The 20,893-nt window shown below is 40.3% G+C and overlaps 1 protein-coding gene across 10 annotated transcripts in view; it reads right to left on the bottom strand.

Annotated features, from left to right (window-relative positions):
* The window catches only part of ARHGEF6 (Rac/Cdc42 guanine nucleotide exchange factor 6), a 116,330-nt gene extending 96,662 nt beyond the window's left edge, over window positions 1–19,668 (bottom strand). For 5 of the 10 annotated variants that reach the window (XM_081043906.1, XM_081043909.1, XM_081043901.1 and 2 more), the window contains exon 1: window positions 10,332–10,775. Coding sequence is in view for 4 of the 10 variants with exons in the window: in XM_081043903.1 (XP_080900029.1) it covers window positions 18,100–18,183; window positions 19,399–19,563 (249 nt within the window). In the remaining 6 variants the exon portion in view is untranslated. Of the gene's footprint in view, window positions 1–10,331; window positions 11,040–18,099; window positions 18,184–19,398 lie in introns of those variants that run through there. The other 5 variants (XM_081043903.1, XM_081043900.1, XM_081043902.1 and 2 more) reach the window with 2 other exon arrangements.
* Between the last annotated feature and the right edge of the window lie 1,225 nt (window positions 19,669–20,893).

The raw sequence follows: 20,893 nt of genomic DNA, 5'->3' as shown, positions 1-20,893 counted from the left end.
TCAATCACCCACCACTGTAATATTCTCTGTTTATTCTGTTAAGATTAGCCTTGGGGGTGGGGTATAAAAAAAAAGATTAGCCTTGGATATCCAATTAGAAGGCAAACTCTTTGAAGTCCAAATTGCCCCCATAGCCCTGGCCCAGTAATCAACATATATGAGACATTTGATACTCATTCCTTGGTTGATTGACAGGATGTACTGTCAGAGAAACTTAAATATAAATTGTGCCTAGAATGTAAGTCCCATGAAGCTATGTTTTTAAAAACTTTTTCACTTCTGTATCCTCAGTGTCTAGAAGACTGCCTGTCACATAGTAGGTGCTCAATAAATATTTGATGAATTAATAAAAGTTTAGAAGCTTTCACCAATAGATGATTAACCATAATTGAAGAAAAAGCATTCCTGAAAGTCAGAAGGAATTATCATTTCATTTGCAACAATATGGATGGACCTAGAGGGTATTATGCTAAATGAAATAAGTCACACACAGAAAGACTAACACATGACTTCACTTACATGTAGAATCTAAAAAACAAAACAAGCAAACAATACAAAACCCAGACTCATAGATACAGAGAACAGATTTGTGGCTGCCAGAGGGAAGGTGGGTTGGGGATAAAATGAGCGATTAAGTCATAAGATCTTAGGGATCAAAAAGCATAAGCTTCCAGTTATAAAATAAGTAATCATGGGGATATAATGTACAGCATGGGGAATATAGTCAGCAATATTGTATTTTGTGAGGTGACAGATGGTAACTAGACATTGTGATGACCACTTCATAACGTATACAAATGTCAAATCACTGTGTTGTACACCTGAAACTAATATAATATTACATATCAATTATACCTAAGTATATTGAAATATGTATATATGATATATATATATATATATATATATATAACATATGTGATATATCTGTATATATCATTAAAGAAGGAAAAACAATCAATTTCCATGCAACTTTCCAGGAGACATATTATGTAAAATAACATACATCTGTACTTGTCTGCAAAATTAAGCCCTACAACCATGAGGTGAGTAAAGGTGCTTCAAATTCCATGCGTGTGGATTTCATTGAGTTGTGTCCAGAGTATGGGCAAAGTCCGCAATTGCTGGCCTGTCCCAAGTAGTACAGGCTCCTTTAAATCTCCTCATAAAGTAACTTGACCTAAGCATTATAGAGGAAGGGAGCTGGAAACAACTGTGGGGTTTTACTGCTTTGCTGGAGTTGGCTATATTTTTTTAACTATTTTATTGTAAAATAGCTTAAATGACAAATACTAAGGCCACACTCATACTCTGCTCTAAAACAGGTTTCAAGTTGCAGCCAGAGCACAGTGGGACATGGCAAAATATGGCAAAGTAACTCACAAGAGGCAGGAAAGGGGTGGCAGGCAATTTGAAAGAGACTACAAATCACACCCACAAAGTCCCTCTTATACCAGCTAATCTGGGTGGGAAAGATGTGCCAAAGTCACTACCGTTTTCTTTATTTAGAAATCACCTTCAATAATACATTTAGCAATGACTTTTGGCACTCCTTGCTTATGTCTATTTGTGAGTCACTCTTTCAAAAGTATGTAATTTTCAGAGATGCCCATCAATGCCTAACAGACATTAGTTAATTAATTAATTTGTTAATTAATTTTCCTCCATCTGATCCCAAATAAGATTTGTATCTAGGAAACAATCCAAACACAGTAAGGTGGGTATTCGGGAGCTCAGATACCAGCAACATCAGGAATGGTGCTTCCATTTAACATCCATGTCTCTCTGCGTAATGGAACCCAGCTTATAACTGCCTATAAGATCGAGTCCACACTCTCCAGGCTAGCATTCAAATTTCTTCTCAAGCTGGTCCCATCCTAGCAAGCCCATTGTTTCTCACCATCATCTCCTTGTATGCCCCAGAATCCTTCACTTTCTTCGTTGTGCCTCTCTCTGTAGACTTGTATACTTTTGTATACTTTTCTTTATGAAAAAGTTCCCTCAACCATCTGAATCCTAGCTGTCCTTCAAGGCCCATCCTACATCACTCCCCTCCATTGGGTATTCCTCAAACACTACACCTCAGCACACAAAGGTCTTTTCTTCTGAACTCTGTGTTATGCTGTAGACTCTGGAACCATTAACTTGGATACCTAGTCATCTACTCCTAGACGTTGTTCAACTCCATTATTTCCCATACACATTCTGCCTCTTTCCACAATGCCATAGCACTCACCATATAGATGGTGAACAAATACTTGCTGACTACTAGTCTTTCCTTTCAACCTAAAATTTAAACAGATATTTGTTCCAATAGAAACACTTGTCCTTTTGGCACGCCTTCCACAGAAGGAAAGACAGGGAAAAGGTAACTTTTTTCTGGTAGAACTTGATAAATCAGGGCTCATACATTTTCCATCATTTAATAAAATAGGTTCTTTCTTTTGAAGAATATGATTGAGAGAACTGAAGAATGCTCACAAAGCATTTACCTCACCAAAAGAAAGTGAAGTGACTGCCTGGGATCACTTTGGAAAGTCAAAGTCACAGAGTTCTAATGTCATACCTTGAAAACTCAATGAAATCAAGAAAGTTTTAGTAACGTAAGAAGTAAGAAGAGACCTGAGGTCTGGAAAAACAGGGAAGGTCTTCCATGAGACATATGGGGCCTAATCTCTCATACTTTAATTTTTTTCTTTTTCTTTTTCTAATTTTTAAAAGAGTGAGACAGGTACTCTAGTTTGGCAAGAAAAACTGAGTAATACTATATTAGGGGGGACTCAACTTTCTTTTTATCCATATTTTCATCCACTAAAGAACCATTTATGTGTATAACAGTCAACTCTTGATAATCTACATATACACTATTAGATATACAAGCTATCTAAAATAAAGTTTTAAAAATTTATCCATTCAACAAATATTTATGGAACACCTGGTATATGCCAGGCACTAACACATAAATTTGTTTTAAGATGAGAAAAAAAAAGGACCCTATATAAAATCTGGCAAAGAAAGAAGTCATCCACAGGTGCACCAGTTGTTCAACCACTCTTTTCCATTCTATTGTCTTTCCTTGAAGGTAATTTTTTTAAATCCCAAATCAAGATTTTCCCCAATCCACAATACACGATCACAACATACATTTCCCCCAAAGAAGTGGTTAAATTTCTATCTTAGTAAAATACTGTACTCTCTTAGTTTGCATACATTTCTCAGAAATCATTGATAAATATCCCCAGTTTGCTGGAGACCTCGTGTGGGGACAGAGCCAGGAGTGCAGTTTCCAGGCTCTCAGCCCCATGTGGAAAGGTGCTCACTCAGGTAGTAAATGGCCATCAACTGTGATTGGATGACCATCAGCTGTGGCTAGTTGGCCATCAGCTGTAACCAGTGAGCCATTGGCCACTAATATAACTGCCGTGGCTACGCTAGCAAAAAAAGAAATGGGGTCTAGCAAGAAGATGGTGGCTGGCAAGCGTGGATTGCAGTTAGGATGGCGGGTTGCAGACAGTGTGGCTCCTGCTTCCTGTGTCTCCAACCCAGCCGCCAGCAAGAATATAGTGGTATGACTCCCCTACCTATGGCTCCGTGGGTGTTCCTTTTTGGCCTTACCGTGTCCTGCGTTCTTATGTGGGGAGCGGGAGCTGAGACCCCTGCATGACACCCTGCATGCCACCTCGCCATGAAGAACAGACAAATTACAACGTGAAATGTTCCTTAGTATTCAGGTCTGCTTCACAGGCTGGGCTCTTCATAAAAGATGTTAAGAGTTTGACACCTTAACGATGCCTGAATGTTTCCAAGAAGTAGATAAAGCTGTATGTTATTGTCTAGGATGAGACAAGTCCTTAATAGTGGTTTCACTCAGCGCTTTGCAAACTAGTGCATTTCATCTCACTTTAATTACTTCTTTTCCCTATTGTCCTATTCAATCCCTCAATCGACATGTCTGATTTTTGTAATAATATTCAAGTCCCCAAGAAAGTATAAAGTTGGGATTTTACTCTATTTGTCTAAGCAGAACTTAATTAGGAAGGTAAATCTTCTGCCAGAAGTCAAATAGAAATGATGCGTGAGTGTATGCTGTTTTGGATGATCCACATCTCAGAACACATACAGCCCTCTGTGTGGTAGAGTACAATTTGCTAGGGTATGACAAAGCCTGGAGCTAATCAGACAGAAGTCTGGTGTCTTAAGTCTTTCTTCCAGATGACAGCAGAGGAAGTGGCAACGTCATTGTTGAAATCCAAATGTGGAGCAGCTTCTGGACTGAGTGGACATACACTCCCTCTAAAAAGTTGGTAAGCAAAGGCCCTAAGAAACTGGCAAGTACCATCACACGTCTTCATTTGCAATTCAAAGGCAAGACCTTGCACTTCCTTTTGGTTCTAACTCCAATGTCATCAACAATGGCTCTGCATACCTTATGCTGTGCTGGCAACTGTTCACCTCTCAGATTGATTTTGGGGGCTGCCTCAGTGATAACATATGACCAAATTAGAATGGGACTGGAGTAGGGGATAGGTGGCCAAGATTGTGTGGCTTTAATAAAGAGCTATATTGTGTTCCATTGCCTTCAGAAAGGGCCTGGATTAGAATCAACATTAAAACCAAATTAGAGTGAGTTAGATTTAAAACAAGATAACTTCTACATGTCCTGTCAGGAAGATTGAATTGATCAAATTTTCTAACAAAATACATTCCTTTTGATATTATCAATATACATGCAACCCAATTCAGAAATGACATGTTTCCTTTTTAAGTGTTACATACTGTGTTTTTTGTATAGAGGAATTTGATTTTGATTTTCCGCCTCAACTATGCCCAGTTCAATGGGTTTATTATTTATTTTCCTGGAGACAAGGGGGAATGTTTTTGTCAATCATCATCAGAAATAAAAAATAAAATATTTGTTGAATTGTTTAATTTAACTAAAATATATGCATCTTTCTCTGGTGTGTATTTTTAAATTTCAAGCTATCGTAATTATAAAATAAATACACTCATTTTTAAAGACATAAAAGTTAAACTATTTCAGCCAGGTAAACATGAGAAACTGAAAATACTCTTTTTTTTCACATTCTTCTAGTTTATGTATAGACTAAAAAAGAATGAAAAGGTTTCCTGATTTTTCAATTCCAAGAAGAATCTGTCCAAACGCTTTCTATTATTAGCACACAAAATAGTAGCTAAGAAGTTACTGTGGTTAACAACTGAATAATTCATAGTCTCTGAAGAATTCAGTTGCTTTTTCTTCTCCAGTTCCTCTTTCAAACTGGATCCCCAAACATATTTCTAGTTCTGAGTTGTTATAAAGGAAACCATATACAAATTGTTTTCAGCGGTTAAAAACTGGCCACACTAACAACAGCAAGACAATAAGCTAAAGATTTAGCATCTTTTATAACCAATTCATAAAATTCTTAAGATTACACATTTATTGTCAGAAATTAGAGTTAAAACTCCAATCTCTGTTCCATGGATATTGTTGGGCTACAATATCACTGAAATTTAAACTGTCTTTATGTAGCCATCCAAATAGAATATACAAACAAATTAAATATGACATATAAATAATTTTAAACACATTCCAATATACTCTAATCTAAATTCAAATTATTTTCTATGATGCAAAGCACTGAGAATTTCAAGTCTAGGGGGCAAAAAAGCATTTCAATTAGTGAGTGAAAGATGTTAATAATGTTGAAAAGATTAATTTCTGCTGTTAACATAAAATCAGAGGCCAAGCCTGCCATCACTACATCTAAAACTCCCAGAAACTCAACTTTGTTTTGTCTTCTGAAGAGGGTGTTAAGTATTGGAAAATTGGGGGTTTTACCTTCAACTTTGTTTTTTAAAAAAAACGTTTTCCCCAAAACAAGCAATCTTTGCCAAATAAAGCATGGAACTGAGAAACAAGATGGCTGGATTTGTTTTCTCCTGTTTTAAGTTTCATCCCTGTCTAAATTTTCAGTATAACTAGTGTAAAACCTCAGAACCCTTGGCAAAGCTATCATTCCACAGAGCCCACAGTTTACCCTTTCCTGTGTCCAGGTTTCCTTTAATGTTAACATTTCAAAAGGAAATCTTTCTATAAAGCATGACTCACTTCTTAAATGGACCTTGCTTAACATAACCGAACTGAGTGAACTTCTTTTGATAATGCAATGCTATCATTTGTGAACTCTAGTGTACTGAAATACATTAAAATTCCAATTAGGAAGTAGCTTTTATTGAGAGTTTACCCAGTGCTAGACACTGTGCTAAGAGCTTTACTTGCATTCTCTCATTTAATGGTAAGAGATAGCGTTACCTAATAAACATATACCTAATAAGCATATATCTAATAATAATAAAGAAGCATATACCTAATATTATGTACCACTACCACCAAAGAAGTTAGACTATACCTAATAATTGGCTAACCCAGGTCAGTTCAAGTCCAAAATTAAAGCTCTTAGCCACTATATTACTTCTCAAGGACAAAGGTTCCCTGACCATGAATCAAAGCCAGAACAAGGCAGGGAAAGTCAAATTGTAGCCACTAGACCACACAGTATGTATTGAGCTGCCTGACTCTATACCAAAAGACCCCAAAAGTTGGTTATGTTTTGGGGGCTGCTTTTTATAGTTTTTCTGTCTTCGTTCTTGACCTGTTGTTGATTTCACTTCTTCCATGTTATACATAGATACATACTCTTTCTGCTATTGCCAGCATGTCTAATCTATAGCAGCCCCTCTTCTCCCTTTATCACAAGTTTCTATTTACACGCTGTTTTGCACTTTACAAAGTGCTTCCTCATACCTTATCTCATCCAATCTAATTTCTAATCAGTTTTGAGATGAACAACCGGATTACCCATACTTCCAACATGCTTAGATAAATAAAAGTAATTAGGCTTTAAATGAGGGTCTATGGCAGTCTCCTACGAATAAAGTGCGTTAAGTCTTAGTGCAAAGATGGGGCGTATCTTTTGCAGCCCAGATCTTCTCTGACCATTCAGAGATTCTATGAATCATTTATTTAATAAACATTTACTGAGTGCCTGCTATGTGCCATGTTCTATACTAAGTGCTGGGGTTATAAGGATGATCAAGCTCTGGTTCCTGCCTTTCAGAAGTTCTAAGACTAGCAGAGAGGCAAATGTGTCCACAGATTACCATAGGTGGACGGCATACAGGTAGCGTGGCACAAGGGACTATTGGAAAGTAGACAACAGCTGCCCGATCCAGCAGAGATTTTCTAGAAGATCCGAGGCTGAAGAGGAAGCTGGTATCTTTCTTTAGGGTTCTCAGCTAGGTGGCAGAAACTGGAGGTTGCTAGATTGCTGAACTCTAGATTAACCAGCAAAATGGTTCTCAACTCTGGCTGCACATTAGAATCACTTGGGGAACTTTCAGAAATGAAATAATAACAGGACCTGGCCACTTCAGAAAACTGTTGGGCAGTATCTACTCAAGCTGAACAAATACACACCCTCTGACCCAACCGTTCATTCCTATGTATAAACCCAACAGAAATGTGCACCAGAAGACATGCACAAGTATATTCACAGCAGCATTGTTCATAGCAACTAAAAACTGGTAACAACCCAGGTGTCCAACAGGTGAATGGAGAAACAAAATATGGTATATCCACACAATGGAATGCATCGAGCAATAACAAATGAACCACTAGTATCCATAAGAGCGTGGGTGACTTGTACAAATATTACGCTGAGTGAAATAAACCTTATACAAATGAGTACATACTGCATGATTCCACTCATATAAAGTAACAAAACAGAAAAAAAATGAATCGAGTGTTAGAAGTCAGGGCGGCGGGGCCTGTTGGGAGGAGTATGACTGGGAAGGGGCACGAGGGTAGCTTCTCTTCTGGGTGCTAATATCGTTGTTTCTTATGGGTGTGCTGATTATATGGATGTGTTCAATTTGTAAAGATTCGTCAAACTATATACTTAGGATTTGTGCAATTTCCTGAATTCACATTATACACAAATATAAGTTTACTTAAATGTTAGAAAAAAGAGAGAGAAATACCAAGGCCTGGGCCTCACTGCAGATCAATTCACCCAGAAGCTCAGTGGGAGGGACTGCCCAACATTTGTATTTTTTAAAAGCATCCTAGGTGACTCTAATTACAGCCATGTCTGAAAACCAAGGGACTAGTGTTCTTGTGTTTATCATCAGTTCCTTTGTGGGGACAGCCTGACACATGGCAAAGGGAATGAGTTCTGGAGTAAGGTACATCACTGATTACATTTTGGTTCTGTTTTGCACTGGCAGTGTGAGGTCTTTGTCTGGGTCATCCCCAAACCAGCACTGTGTAATGGGCACTATGCCATCTCCCTCCCAGGACTGTTGTGAGGATGAAGTAAAACAATATACTTAAAGTAGCTAGCTCAGTAGCTAGAACATAGAAGGTACTTGAGAAATGGTGAGGACTCAACTCCTCTTTCTCTTTTGCACCTAAGTTTCTAAGTACAGTGATGAGCAGATTGCTGTAAATGAACAAAACTCATGCTCTGCAATTTCTCCTCCTGAATGAGTTTCTTTGTAAAGACTGAAGTAATATTATACTTGGACTAGTGATGTCAGATGAATATCGGGCATTTCTGGGCCCTACTGGCTCTCTCTATTCAGCACCTGCTATCCCTGAAGATGAATGGAGAGGAGGCCAACCGTGGGACATACAAACCACAGACCTTCCTTTGGAAAGCTTTGCTCCCATTCTCACCCTTAAGAATAGCTCCAGCCCTGTGTAAAGACAAGGCCAAGACATGAGTTGGCACAAAGAATAGAAAAAATTAGTAGATCGAAAAACCTACCGTCCATAAAATATGCCAAATTAAATATTTTTGTATAAAATGCCATGTTTTAGTAAAAGCAAACAAACAAACAAACAAACAAACACAACCCTGGGCTGAGAGCAGGAAGTACAGGTCAGAGTTTTGATGCTACCGCTGTTAAGCTGCCTGACTTTGGTGAACTAAACTTTTGTTTCTCTGTCAAATGAAAGCAATGCCATCTCTCCTACATCCTTTACAAGGGCCCAGTGACTTGCAGATAAGATAAGTAGAAGGCATTCCAAAAAACATTAAGCAGCAAAGAAATGCAAGATGAGAACACTAGCTGAAATTTACTTTGTTCCAAACTCCAATCAACCACCACCACCCCACCCCAAGACTGAGAAGTCTCTGATATCCACTACTCCAAGCACACCCTGAGACTACAATAGCCTGAAACTCGCTTATGTAAGAAGGAACTGCAGCATTGCCTGGCATGTAGCATAATACTTTGCTTAAGAAAAATCCTTGGAAATGCCTCAGCTGAAGTACAAGGGCAGGTCCAGGCCTCACGTTTTGGAGAGAGGTGCTCTCAGTCACCCAACACCAGAACTGTTGCTGGAGCAAATGATGTCATCAGAGCTCCTCTTACCATGGTCAATGTCAAAATTAAGATAGGAAGTTCAAGGACAAATTGTGGGGTTTCCAGGCAAATATAAGTTAGAAAAGCAGTTTGGACCTTAGAATCTTGTTTTTAAAATTGTTACTACTTTACAGAACAGCAACTGAAATGTTCCTATTCTTTAATGCTTTCTTGTTTATGTGAGGCTTTTGCTGATAAAAACATACACAGTTGTATAGAATAATATATTCCCTTACTCTGTTTTTATTCCCACTACACATTAAGAAAAGAAAAAAGTCATGTGAGTCACCTCTATATCCAAAACCAATAACAAACCAAAAATACAAAAATAAGATTTTCTAAGAGACAGAGATAAACTTAAGGACTCTCCACTCTAGAACTAAGAAACGAATAGCTTGAATACCTGTTGGGTTTTTAAATGACTGGAAAATGAAAACTCGAAATTAACTACCGGCACGTTGGAACGCCTTATAGAGTACAGGTCTTTCCCCATCCATAAACTATTCCTGCGACAGACCTGTGTACTCATCGCCAAAAATATTCCCAAATGTACGGATGTCCGGGATGGAGGGGGGGGCATCTAATTAGTATCAAAAATATTCCTGTTAACTCCTTGCCCTGGTTCCGGGGGTGGGGAAAAGAGGAATCTGGTCTGACGCAAACCGTGCGGCCAGAGCCGGACAACTCGCCCCTAAGTTTGGAGCGTCCTCGCTCTGCTCCCTCGCCACCCCCTCCGTGCACCCGGGATCTCAGTGCACTGGGAGGCCCTGACAGCGGCTGAGTCTGGGAGCCACCGCAGGAGGAAGGAAGGACGGGCTCCTCTCCAACTGGGGTCCTTAGGCACCACCCCGAACCCTCACGGTTTCCCCTTCCCCTGACCCGCTGCCCCCCAGGCAGGTCACCTGACTCGGCCGCTGCCCGCTCGTCCTCCGGCTGCTCGATCACTCCAGCCCCACCGCTGCCGCCTCCTGGAAGCGGCTCGTCCTCCGGAGTCACGGGGACAGCGAGCGGGCGGGCGAGCCTGTGCCAAGGCTGCGGGAACCGTTCAACCCAGCCAGAGCTGGGACCCTGCCCTGAGCGCGGCCGCCACCAGGACGAAACTGGAGAGCTGGGCTCGGCTCGCCCTGGCGGGGAGGGGCGAGAGGGGCGGCTGCAACTTTGCTCCTGGACGCGGGCGAGGAGGGGGCGCCACTCTCCAAACTCTGTGCCGCGCCCGCAACCTCTCCGGTCCAGGAAATTTTAGGTCTTTTCTTTCTTTTTTTCCTTCTTTCTTGTTTTAATTTAAAGGGAAGCCAGATTCTTGCCCTCAAGTTCTTGCTTCCAGAACCTCGCCCCTCGGGCGGAGGACTGCAGGGCCGAAAGCGGGGGGGGGGGGGGCGGGGGGGGCAGGAGACTCGCCCCGTTGGTTGCGCTGGCAGGGAGTCGCGCCAGGCGTGCGGGGGGTGAGGGTGGGGGACGGCTGCGGGCCGGAGTAGCTGCTTGGGGAACCTGCCTTCGCAGCTATTCTGGACCCTGCTCAGCTGCCCTCGCTGGCCCCCTCACCGCCTACCAGGGAGGGAGAGCGGCCTGAAGGGACCCGGCAAGCGGCGGGGTAGCAGTGACCCGGACCTGGATCACCCAAGTAGGAACTGGAAGTGACAGCGGCGCAAGGCAGAAAAGCAGCAGCAGCAGCAGCCCAAGTAGCCGTGGCCGCTGCAGAAGCCCCGGTGTAACGGCGGCGGCCACACTGCGCATGCTGCTGCTGCCTGCTTAAGCCCGGAGCCCAGGGCTGCCGGCGCCTCGCCTGCCAGCTGGTCACTTCCAGAGCCTCGGGCGGGAATCCCGGCCTCACAGATTAGCCCTTCCTGGTGGCCCCCTTCCTTCTCCACCCCCGGACTCCACTCGGAACCCCAGGCTCTATGGCGAGCTGCTGATACAGCAAAGCAAGGAAGCGTTCTCCAGCGACTCTCCACATGCCTCCCTTCCCCAGACTATCCTGGATGTCTTTCCTGGGCTCTCTGATAACAGGCCCCAAATCAAATAGTCTCTTTGAGAAAGAATAAAAAGATTCTTGACAGATGGGAAATATTTGCAACCTTATTTGAAGTCCAATTTTTACAGAAAGACAATGCAGTCGGTAAAAGATTAAGATGACCAGAATCATAGGTGTTATTTAATGGAACTCACGAGGACTCTCAGATTTGTTCAACAGAAGAAAAAAAAATTAACCAAATCCTCTTTAGTCTTCTCACTAGCTGAAATTGAGCAGCTAAATATACAAAGCTTTGCCCAGCGGAAACTCATAGAAACGGGACAGTTAAAAATAGTGTCCAACACGTCTCCCATTTGGGAGACCACCTCAGGGAAGATGTAGATGCCTGATCACTGCAATGTACACCTGAAGCTGAACAATAATGAATGCCAACTATAATTTTATATATATATATATATATATATATATATATATATATATATATATATGTATACATATGTATGTATATACTTACAAGAGGCGGAGTACAGCATTGGGAGTGGAGACAGTGGAAATGTGATGGCTCCGTGAGATGTCAGAGAGATAATGAATGGGGGGAGGGGGTTCCACAGTGTGAGGGATATAAATGATAAACGTCTAAGTATTACTTTGTTTTGTGCACCTGAAACTAATTATATATATATAAAATGGTGTCCAACAGACATTACCAATCCCTACTCTTCCCTTCATTTTAAAATGAGACAACAGAGGCTTAGAGAAGGGGACTCTGACCTTACACAGGTGGTAGGCTTAGGGCTTGAAGGAAAGTCTGCTAATACCCATTACAGCCACTGGGTAGTTGTTGGCCCTTATGCCTCACTCCTCCAGGGAGTTTCTGCTCTCCTAGGGCTGGAGATCTCTTATGGAAGATTTAGCCTTGACTCATGATCATTAGTATAGCTGCCTTCCTTCCAGAACTGCTTCCCTGCAGAGCATCCCCTGGGAAATGGCAAATCATACATCCCACAGCCCCACTTTGGGGGGGTAGGCACCCATGCTGTTCCAGCAACAAGGCAGATGGAGTGAGTCAGGGAGACAGGAGGCAGTGAGGGGGTGGGGCAAAGAAAAAGCCATACTGATACCAGCTGGAGAAAGAGAGAGAGAGAGAGAGAGAGAGAGAGAGAGAGAGAGAGAGAGAGAGAGAGAGAGAGAGAAGAAGCACTAACTAAGCCTCATATACATTCAATTAAATCCTTCAGGTAAAAAAAACAAAAACATATCTTTACAAAGTAGGTTTGGCCCAGGAGCAGATCAGGAGATGGTAGGGCATCCTTAACAATGCGTTGGTAATAAGGGTGGCAGGGTACAAAGCAGGAGAATCTGCTGGGGATGAGGCAGAGGGATGCCTGGCTGAAAGGAAAACCAACCACAGGACTAGAGCTGTGACAAACCAATCATTCATGGGGCTGTAGCCAGGACAAGGCAGTCAGAGAAGTATCACCTGGCCACTCTCAAAAGATCAGAACTGTATATGTCCCTCATTCCAACCAAGTTCAAAGGCAGAACAAAACCAAACCACCATTGCTAGACTAGTGTTGCCAAGGGACTTCCTGGTCACGTTAGTGACACTCTACCTAGACATGAGGATTTTTCCATATGCTCTAGAAGATTTTCTCTTGCAGCTTGAGTGTCCTCTCTCCCTTCTCCATTCTGTAAACAAATAGGACAGATATATTTGGTTCACGGAAAAGGAAAAACAAATAGAATATAAAAGGGTGAGAAGATGTCCAAACTCACTAGGAATAAATGAAATACAAATTACAGCAATAAATGACATGCCATTTTCACCCAACAGTTTTGCAAACATTAAAGATAATATCGAGGACTTCCAGGGACATGAGAAAGAAGGCACTTTCTACACTATTGGTGGGAGTAGAATTTTGTATAGCATTTTAGTAGGGGAATTTGAGAGTATCTATAGAATTTTGACTCAACAATTTTATTTCTGTGAAGATGCTTCAAGAATAATCACAGGGGGCCGGCCCGGTGGCTCAGGCGGTTAGAGCTCCATGCTCCTAACTTCTAAGGCTGCCGGTTCGATTCCCACATGGGCCAGTGGGCTCTCAACCACAAGGTTGCCAGTTCAATTCCTCGAGTCCCGCAAGGGATGGTGGGCTGTGCCCCTTGCAACTAAAAAATGGCAACTGGACCTGGAGCTGAGCTGCGCCCTCCACAACTAAGACTGAAAGGACAACAACTTGAAGCTGAATGGCACCCTCCACAACTAAGATTGAAAGGACAACAACTTGACTTGGAAAAAAGGCCTGGAAGTACACACTGTTCCCCAATAAAGTGCTGTTCCCCCTCCCCAATAAATAAAATAAAATAATAAAATAAAATAAAAAATTAAAAAAGAATAATTACAGATGTGCACAAATCTCTATATGCATATCCAACATGGGCCACTGGGATTTACCCCAGGAAGACAAGATTGATTTAACATTAAAATTAATCAATGTACATATCGATATAATAAAAGACAAAAACCAATGTCATCTTAGCAGAAGCAAAAGCCTTTGACAAAATCTAGCACTCTTTCATGATAAAAAAAATATTCAAAAAAATTGGAATACAAAGTTGGGAACTTCTTCAACCTGATAAAAGGCATCTATGAAAAACCCACTGCTAACATACTTACTGGTGACAGACTGTAAACTTCCCCTAAGATCAAGAACAAAGCTAGGATGTCTACTCTCACCATTTTTATTAAACATTGTACTGAAGGTTCTAGCCAGACAAGAAATTACATTAGGAAGAAAATAATTTCCAGATTGGAAAGGAAAAAGTAAAACTATTTCTATGCACAGATGACATGATTTTACACAAGAGAACCACAGGAATCTAAACAACTATTAGAACTAATAAACAAGTTCAGCAAAGTCGAAGGATACAATACAATCAATGCAAAAATCAATTGTTTTTTATACACTTGCAATGAACAATCCAAATATAAAATTAAAAAAACAATTCCATTTAGAATGCCATCAAAAAGAATTGATTACAATGCCACCAAGGTATTTTAATATATCACATAAGATATTAAATATCATCAAGAAGGTACATAGCATGTGCACTGAAAACTACAATACATTGTTGAATGAAATTTAAAAAGATGTAAATAAATGAAAAGATACCTGTGTTCATGGATCAGAAGACTTAATATTGTTAAGATGGCAATACTCCCCAAAGCAATATACAGATTGAACACAATCCCTACCAAAATTCCAGCTGGCTTTTTCGAAGAAACGGACAGGCTGATCCTAAAATCCATATGAGCAAGCACACAAAGGATCCAGAATAGCCAAAATGATTTTGAAAATGAAAAACAAAGTTGGAGGACTCATGCTTTCTGATTTGAAAACTTACTTCAAAGCTACGTTAATCAATTCAGTGGGGGAAAGAATAGTCTTTTCTTCAAATGCTATTGAGACAACTGGATATTCACATGTCAAAGAATAAATTTGGACCCCTACCTCACACCACATACAAAAATTAACTCAAAATAAATCAAAGACCTAAATGTGGGAGCTAAAACTATGACACTCTTAGAAAAAAACATAGGAATAAATCTTCATGACCTTGCATTAAGCAATGGTTTCTTAGATATGATATCTGAAACACAAACAGCAAAAGAAAAACAAAATTAGATGAATTTGACTTCATCAAAATTGTTTTTAAAAATTGTGTTTCAGTGGTGGTGGGTTAGCTCAGTTGTTTAGAGCATGGTGCTGATAGCACCAGGGTTGCTGGTTCAATCCCTGCATGGGCCACTGTGAACTGTGCCCTGCTTTAAAAAAAAAAATGTGTTTCAAAGGATACTATCAAACTTAGGGAGGCACTTCAGGGAGTGCTTTGTTTCCCATGTGTCTCAGCAGACTTACCTGACCAGTTGCTAGCTGTGTGATCCTCTAGAGACCCTAGGACATTATACCCATATGAGAACACAAAGATAGAGGTCACTTGGAGAGGCTAACCTAACTGGCCACCAAGAGGGTCAGAAGGCAGCCACTTTTTAATGTGGTCACCACAGCCAATACTCAAATTTTCAGTGTGCTGCTGCATCTCTGGCTTCACTTTTCTGCATTTCCAAACTGACCACTTCAATCTGGCATTCTTTCTTGAGATAAATAACAGTGTGTTTTAAGCAGTAGTCAAGCCCTGTTCTTCTTGTTTTTGTGTGGGCATTAACAGTTTTATGGCGTCAACAAAAATCTATTAATCATGTTACATGCTAGGCACTGTGGAAAGTACTTTAAGCCTGAGAGATACTCTACCTAAGTGACAAGATATGGAAACAACCTATTGACCAATTTTAGCTCTGCATGTGTGCACACATGCATGCACGTGTGTGTGAGCACATGTGTGTGCATGGACATTTGTGCATATGGGCATGTGTGTGTGTATAGCTTTTGAAGTAATTTAGTCTGAGATGACTCTATATCCCTTATAGAATAATAGCTACTGTGGAACAGATCATGGTATTTTCGTTTTTATTTGTCAAATGAAAACGTGGTGAGGTGGCCAATGATTTCTGTACTCTGAAGCTGCCAGAAGGTATACTGAGCTTCTTTGCAGTTTTAAGAATACTAGGTGGCACAGAAACACCTCTTACGTCTGACATTGTTGGAGAATGAGTCGTTTCGCAAAAGTGGATTTTTCTGATAGCTAAAGCTTATTCCTTTAAGCACCAATGCTTAAAATATTTTTATCCACTTTGGATAGAAATCTTTTTAAAAGTATATCATACTTTTCATTTCTTAAATGACAGGCACTGGACATATTTTTATCTCTTTTTGATAATTCAGGCTGGCCTGAACATTGTTTGAATATTGTAACAAGGCAATAATAGCATCATGGTTAAGCACATACTTTCTTTAGTTTGACAGACCTGGGTCAGAGTCTTGGCTTGGTCAGTTACTGACTGTGTGACTCTAGAAAAGTTACTTGGCCTCTCTATTCTCCAGTGTCCTCATCTGTATAATGGAGACATTAATAATATCTTTTGCATAGGATGGTTTTAAGGATCAAATGAGAAAATGCATCTAAGGCATTTAAGATATCAATGCACATAAGACATGCATAGCAGCTGCTTAATGATACTGTCATTATTAGGCGGTATTGTATATAAAGCCTTTAAGGGGTATATGGGACCCATATTGAGGCACTCCTAGGACTCAGAGGGAAGTCTAATAAAATCAGTACATAAAGAATAAAACTAAATTATTGTCTGTGGGTGAACACACAATGGGATTTATAGACAATGTAATACAGAATTGTACACCTGAAATCTATGTAAATTTACTAACAATTGTCACCCCAATAAATTTAATAAAAAAGGAAAAAAAAAAGAATGAAACTAGAAACTGAGCTGGGGTGCACCCAGCAGCCAAAAATGCTGACCACCCAGTCTCAAGCTCCCAGATAACTAAGAGATGGATCTAAACACAAATATTGGCAAATTTTTAAAAATTGTTTTTAACTGAATATATTTGACACATAACATTGTGTAAACTTAAGGTGCACAGTACAGGAACTAAATATTCTGGGACAAGCATAGTCTGATGCTGTGGCTAACTTTAGGAAAAATTCTGAAGCCAGCAAAGTTTCTGTGGGGCAAAGCTACTTGTACTAGTATTAATAATAATAGCTAACACTTGGGGAATGCTAACTACATGCCAGGCACTCTTCCGTGGACATGAATTCGTTGATATTTCACACCAATCCTATGAGATAGGTACTGCTATTATTCCCACTTTACAGGTGGGGAGACCGAGGCATAGAACCATCGTTAAGTAACACACCCGAGGTTACAAATCTACTAGTGGGAGAACTGAGATTTGAACCCAAGCAGTCTAGTGTCAGAGTCCATGTTCAAACCACTACTAATATTTCTCCAAAAATAATACCACTAATGCATGCCCACACTTCTTATGTCCCTGGTCCTGTGCTGAGCACTCTACATACATTATCTCATAGATCTTTTGGAGTTGGAGCTCTTACCTCTACATTATTATGCAGCATCTCATTTGATCCTTAAAGCAACCCCATGAGGTACGATTATTGTGTCCATTTTACAGATAAAAACACTGTGGTACAGTGAAGTAAAGTTACTTGGCACACAGGTAAGAGTACCAACTGCGTTTCAGTAACACCCCCAATATGTATCATAAGGATCCATATAATATTAAATAATGCAATGTAATTTAGTATACAATTTCTAACTCAGGGCCAGATCCTCCTAGCTTTTCAAGGCCTCTGTTCTAAAGTGTTAATGGGAAAAAGTAACGATACACTTTCCTCTCTTTCCAACTCAGGAGTAATGCAGTCCCTCTGCAGCAGCCAGCAGCTCACGTTTGGTTCCCCTTAGTAGGAAAGCACACCACAGAAGCTCTGTCACTGGAAGCCTGCTTTTGGTACTTGGATGTTGTATTAGAAAGGTATCATATTTTGAGTTTTGTTCTGTTTTGTTTTGAAACTGGTTTCTAGAAAAGCCAAACTAGCAAGTCACCACTGTGGACCACCAATCTCAACCATGGCTTTCCCTAAAATGCTTTCTCTGTTTAACAGTGAAAATAAACCAAGGACTTTCACTACAGCACTGCCTTCACTAGCAGAATGAAAAACGATGACAAGAAGGAAAACAACCTGGGTGGGCTTACCTCCACTTGAAGGGTTGTACATCCTTTCAGGAAGTCATTGATGTTGTTGATGCAGTCGGCTTCTGTCTGGGGCTCCAGACAGTACTAGAGAAAAATAGTCAAATGTCACTTGGAGACTGTCATCCCATGCCAAGCGTACCATATTCACCATTCTCTAATAACTACATAGGTAGGCTTTTTAAGGCAGGGAGCAGCGTTGCTGTCAATTCAGGAAGAGAAATAACCACCAAAGGAAGTGATGCAAAAATCTAAACGGTTGGTTTTTGTTTCAAATATCATCAAATCTTTAGTCTCAAGCCATCTCTATGAACTTTTTCTCATGCTCTTTTGTCTGAGTGCTGATAGCAAATTAGAGAAACCCAGACAGTATTTTGAGTTTGGTTTTGCTTTCTGCATACTACCTTGCTCCCGTCTCTTCATAATAATTTATTCAAAGTATATTTTCCCTTTTGTTGTTCTCTGCATTTGATCACAATTCTCTACCTTTTACCACCATTTTCTCACTGCTTTTCAAGTTTAAGTAATTATAAGTAAATCAATTTGTTCAATAAAAATAAACTAGTTCAAGAAGGCAAAAGAACTATATTCACAGTCACATTCCCTGATGATCTTAAGAAAATAATTGCAGAACTGTACCTTTAAACTGACTTAAAGTGCCTAGTTTAGAAATTATCCATCCTTGTAATTATGGGTTTCCAACATTAAAAATTTTGGATTTTTAAAAGAGAACAAGGGTAGTTTCACTTTGAACACATGTTGCACTCGAATCATATATTCAGTTTCTTTTTTTTTTAACAAACCTTATGTAACATTTGGAATTATTTATCCTAGTTGCTAAATAGCCTCTCTTTCTATAGATATTTCATTTCTTTGAGAAGAAAATCTACATTGATTTTAGTCAAACTATCAATAAACACCATCAACATCTGTTATAAATAATCCCATTATTCCATAGACTCATATGTACCCCAAGTTCAAAACATGTCCTCGGTACACAGGGAAATGTAACATGCATCTCTATGACAGAGCAAGCTTATAATATGGGTGTTCTTGTCCACTGGTACCAGTGGTGTAACAGGTTATTATACTAATATTTGGTGGCTAATTACTAAATGATAACATTTCATTTTCCGACTTTTTCACACTACAAAAGCAGCAAGAAAGAATGTCTAACTCTTAGAAAGATATTAAAGTAATAGATTCCCAAGACCCGGACAATCGAAAATTTCACGAGTTACATTATTGCTGCTCTCTGGTGGTAAGCACTCCCAAATATACTACAAATGTGATGTCCCTTACCTTTTCTACAGAGCCAGGCCGCAGTCTGTTGATCAGTTTGCACAGCACTACCCCATTTTTCAGCGAGGACTTCAAAAACTCCTCCGGATCACAGATGGTCTTTTTTGGGGAATCTAAAACTCCCAAGGATATAAGCCATGTCACGATTCGCTCTTCTGGATTCATTACTGAGGACTGTACCCTCCGAACAGCTTTCTGGGGCAGCTGCAAGGACTAAGCCACATCCGCGATTGCATCTGCTGTTGTCTTCCTTTTTATGAGTTCTCTTCTGGTGCTTGCAGAGCAAAGCTTTAAAACAACTTTTCTTAGACAACGGTGGAACCCACTCAAATTATGGGATTTCAAAACCACAAAGATCACACTCAGAGATGTGGAAAGAGAATGAATGCAAAATTCCTGGAAAACACTGATTTTCTTTTTCAAAACCTGCAAAACAAATTCATCAGGATTGAAAAAAAAAAGAAGAAGAAACATACACACACACACCAAAAAAAAAAAAAAAAAAAAAAAGCGGTGCAAGAAGCTCATAGGGAAGGAAGTGAGGAGGATGCTGGGGAGGGAGGAGAAAGAAGGAAACAAGAGCTCTTGGAAAACAGAGGTGAGCCAGCACTTCAGGGGACCTTGGAAATGAGACACTCTTGGGCCAGTCTGGGAAAACGCTGTCAATAAATAGTCTAGCCCCAGTGAAAATCTGGCTTCTGTCAGGAGGAAGATGCCAACTGGCTCTTAGGTCAGACAGATCTGAGCCTTGTGGGGAGCTGTGCTGGCTGGCACAACAGGGCTCAAAGAAGGTAGGCTGAGAAAATTCTTCCACAAAATGGCCAGATGTCCTCATACTCTCACAGAGATGGTATGTCATGACCATTCCTTGCAAAACATGTTGAGTTGCATGGTGACACCACGCCAAGCAAATGAAGATTGTACCTGCTGTCGGCCATCACTGTATATAAGCAGAAGCTAGAAGAATGGCATTTTACTTTGCAGCCAAAAAGCTATGTTTAGGGAAATAGGCTAAGGATAACATCTGACAGACATCCTGTTTACTTGCATTCTTTAGCAATTCTTTTTCTGGACCTGGTTCCACTACACAATCCAGCTGCAGTACCCTTAGCAAAGGCTCAGACACAGTCACATAAGTGGGTAAAAAACACTTGAAAACAGAACTTTTGAGAACAAAAGAGCACCTGTCCTCTGTCTATACTATAGTCTGGAAGGTTGATTAATGTTTCCCCAACAATAAACATTTTGCATTAAAAATACTGCTCTGAGAAAAACAAGAGATCTGCACTATTCTCGAACATTTTCAGAACCAGCTGAAAGTTACACCATTAGGAAATTTCTGATAAGGCTGCCTTTAATACTATAGCCTTATATTGGCAAATGCATGGTACTCACCATCACTACCCCTCCTCATGCATGGGATCCCCCGAAGCTTCACAGTCCTTTTCAACACAGCTTTAGGCATCTACTACCAAATAATCAGTTTACATAATCC

Source organism: Rhinolophus hipposideros, assembly GCF_964194185.1.
Source record: "Rhinolophus hipposideros genome assembly, chromosome: X".
Classification (NCBI taxonomy): Eukaryota; Metazoa; Chordata; class Mammalia; order Chiroptera; family Rhinolophidae; genus Rhinolophus; species Rhinolophus hipposideros.
Note: the sequence above shows the minus strand (reverse complement) of the source record. Positions and strands in the feature narration are given on the sequence as shown.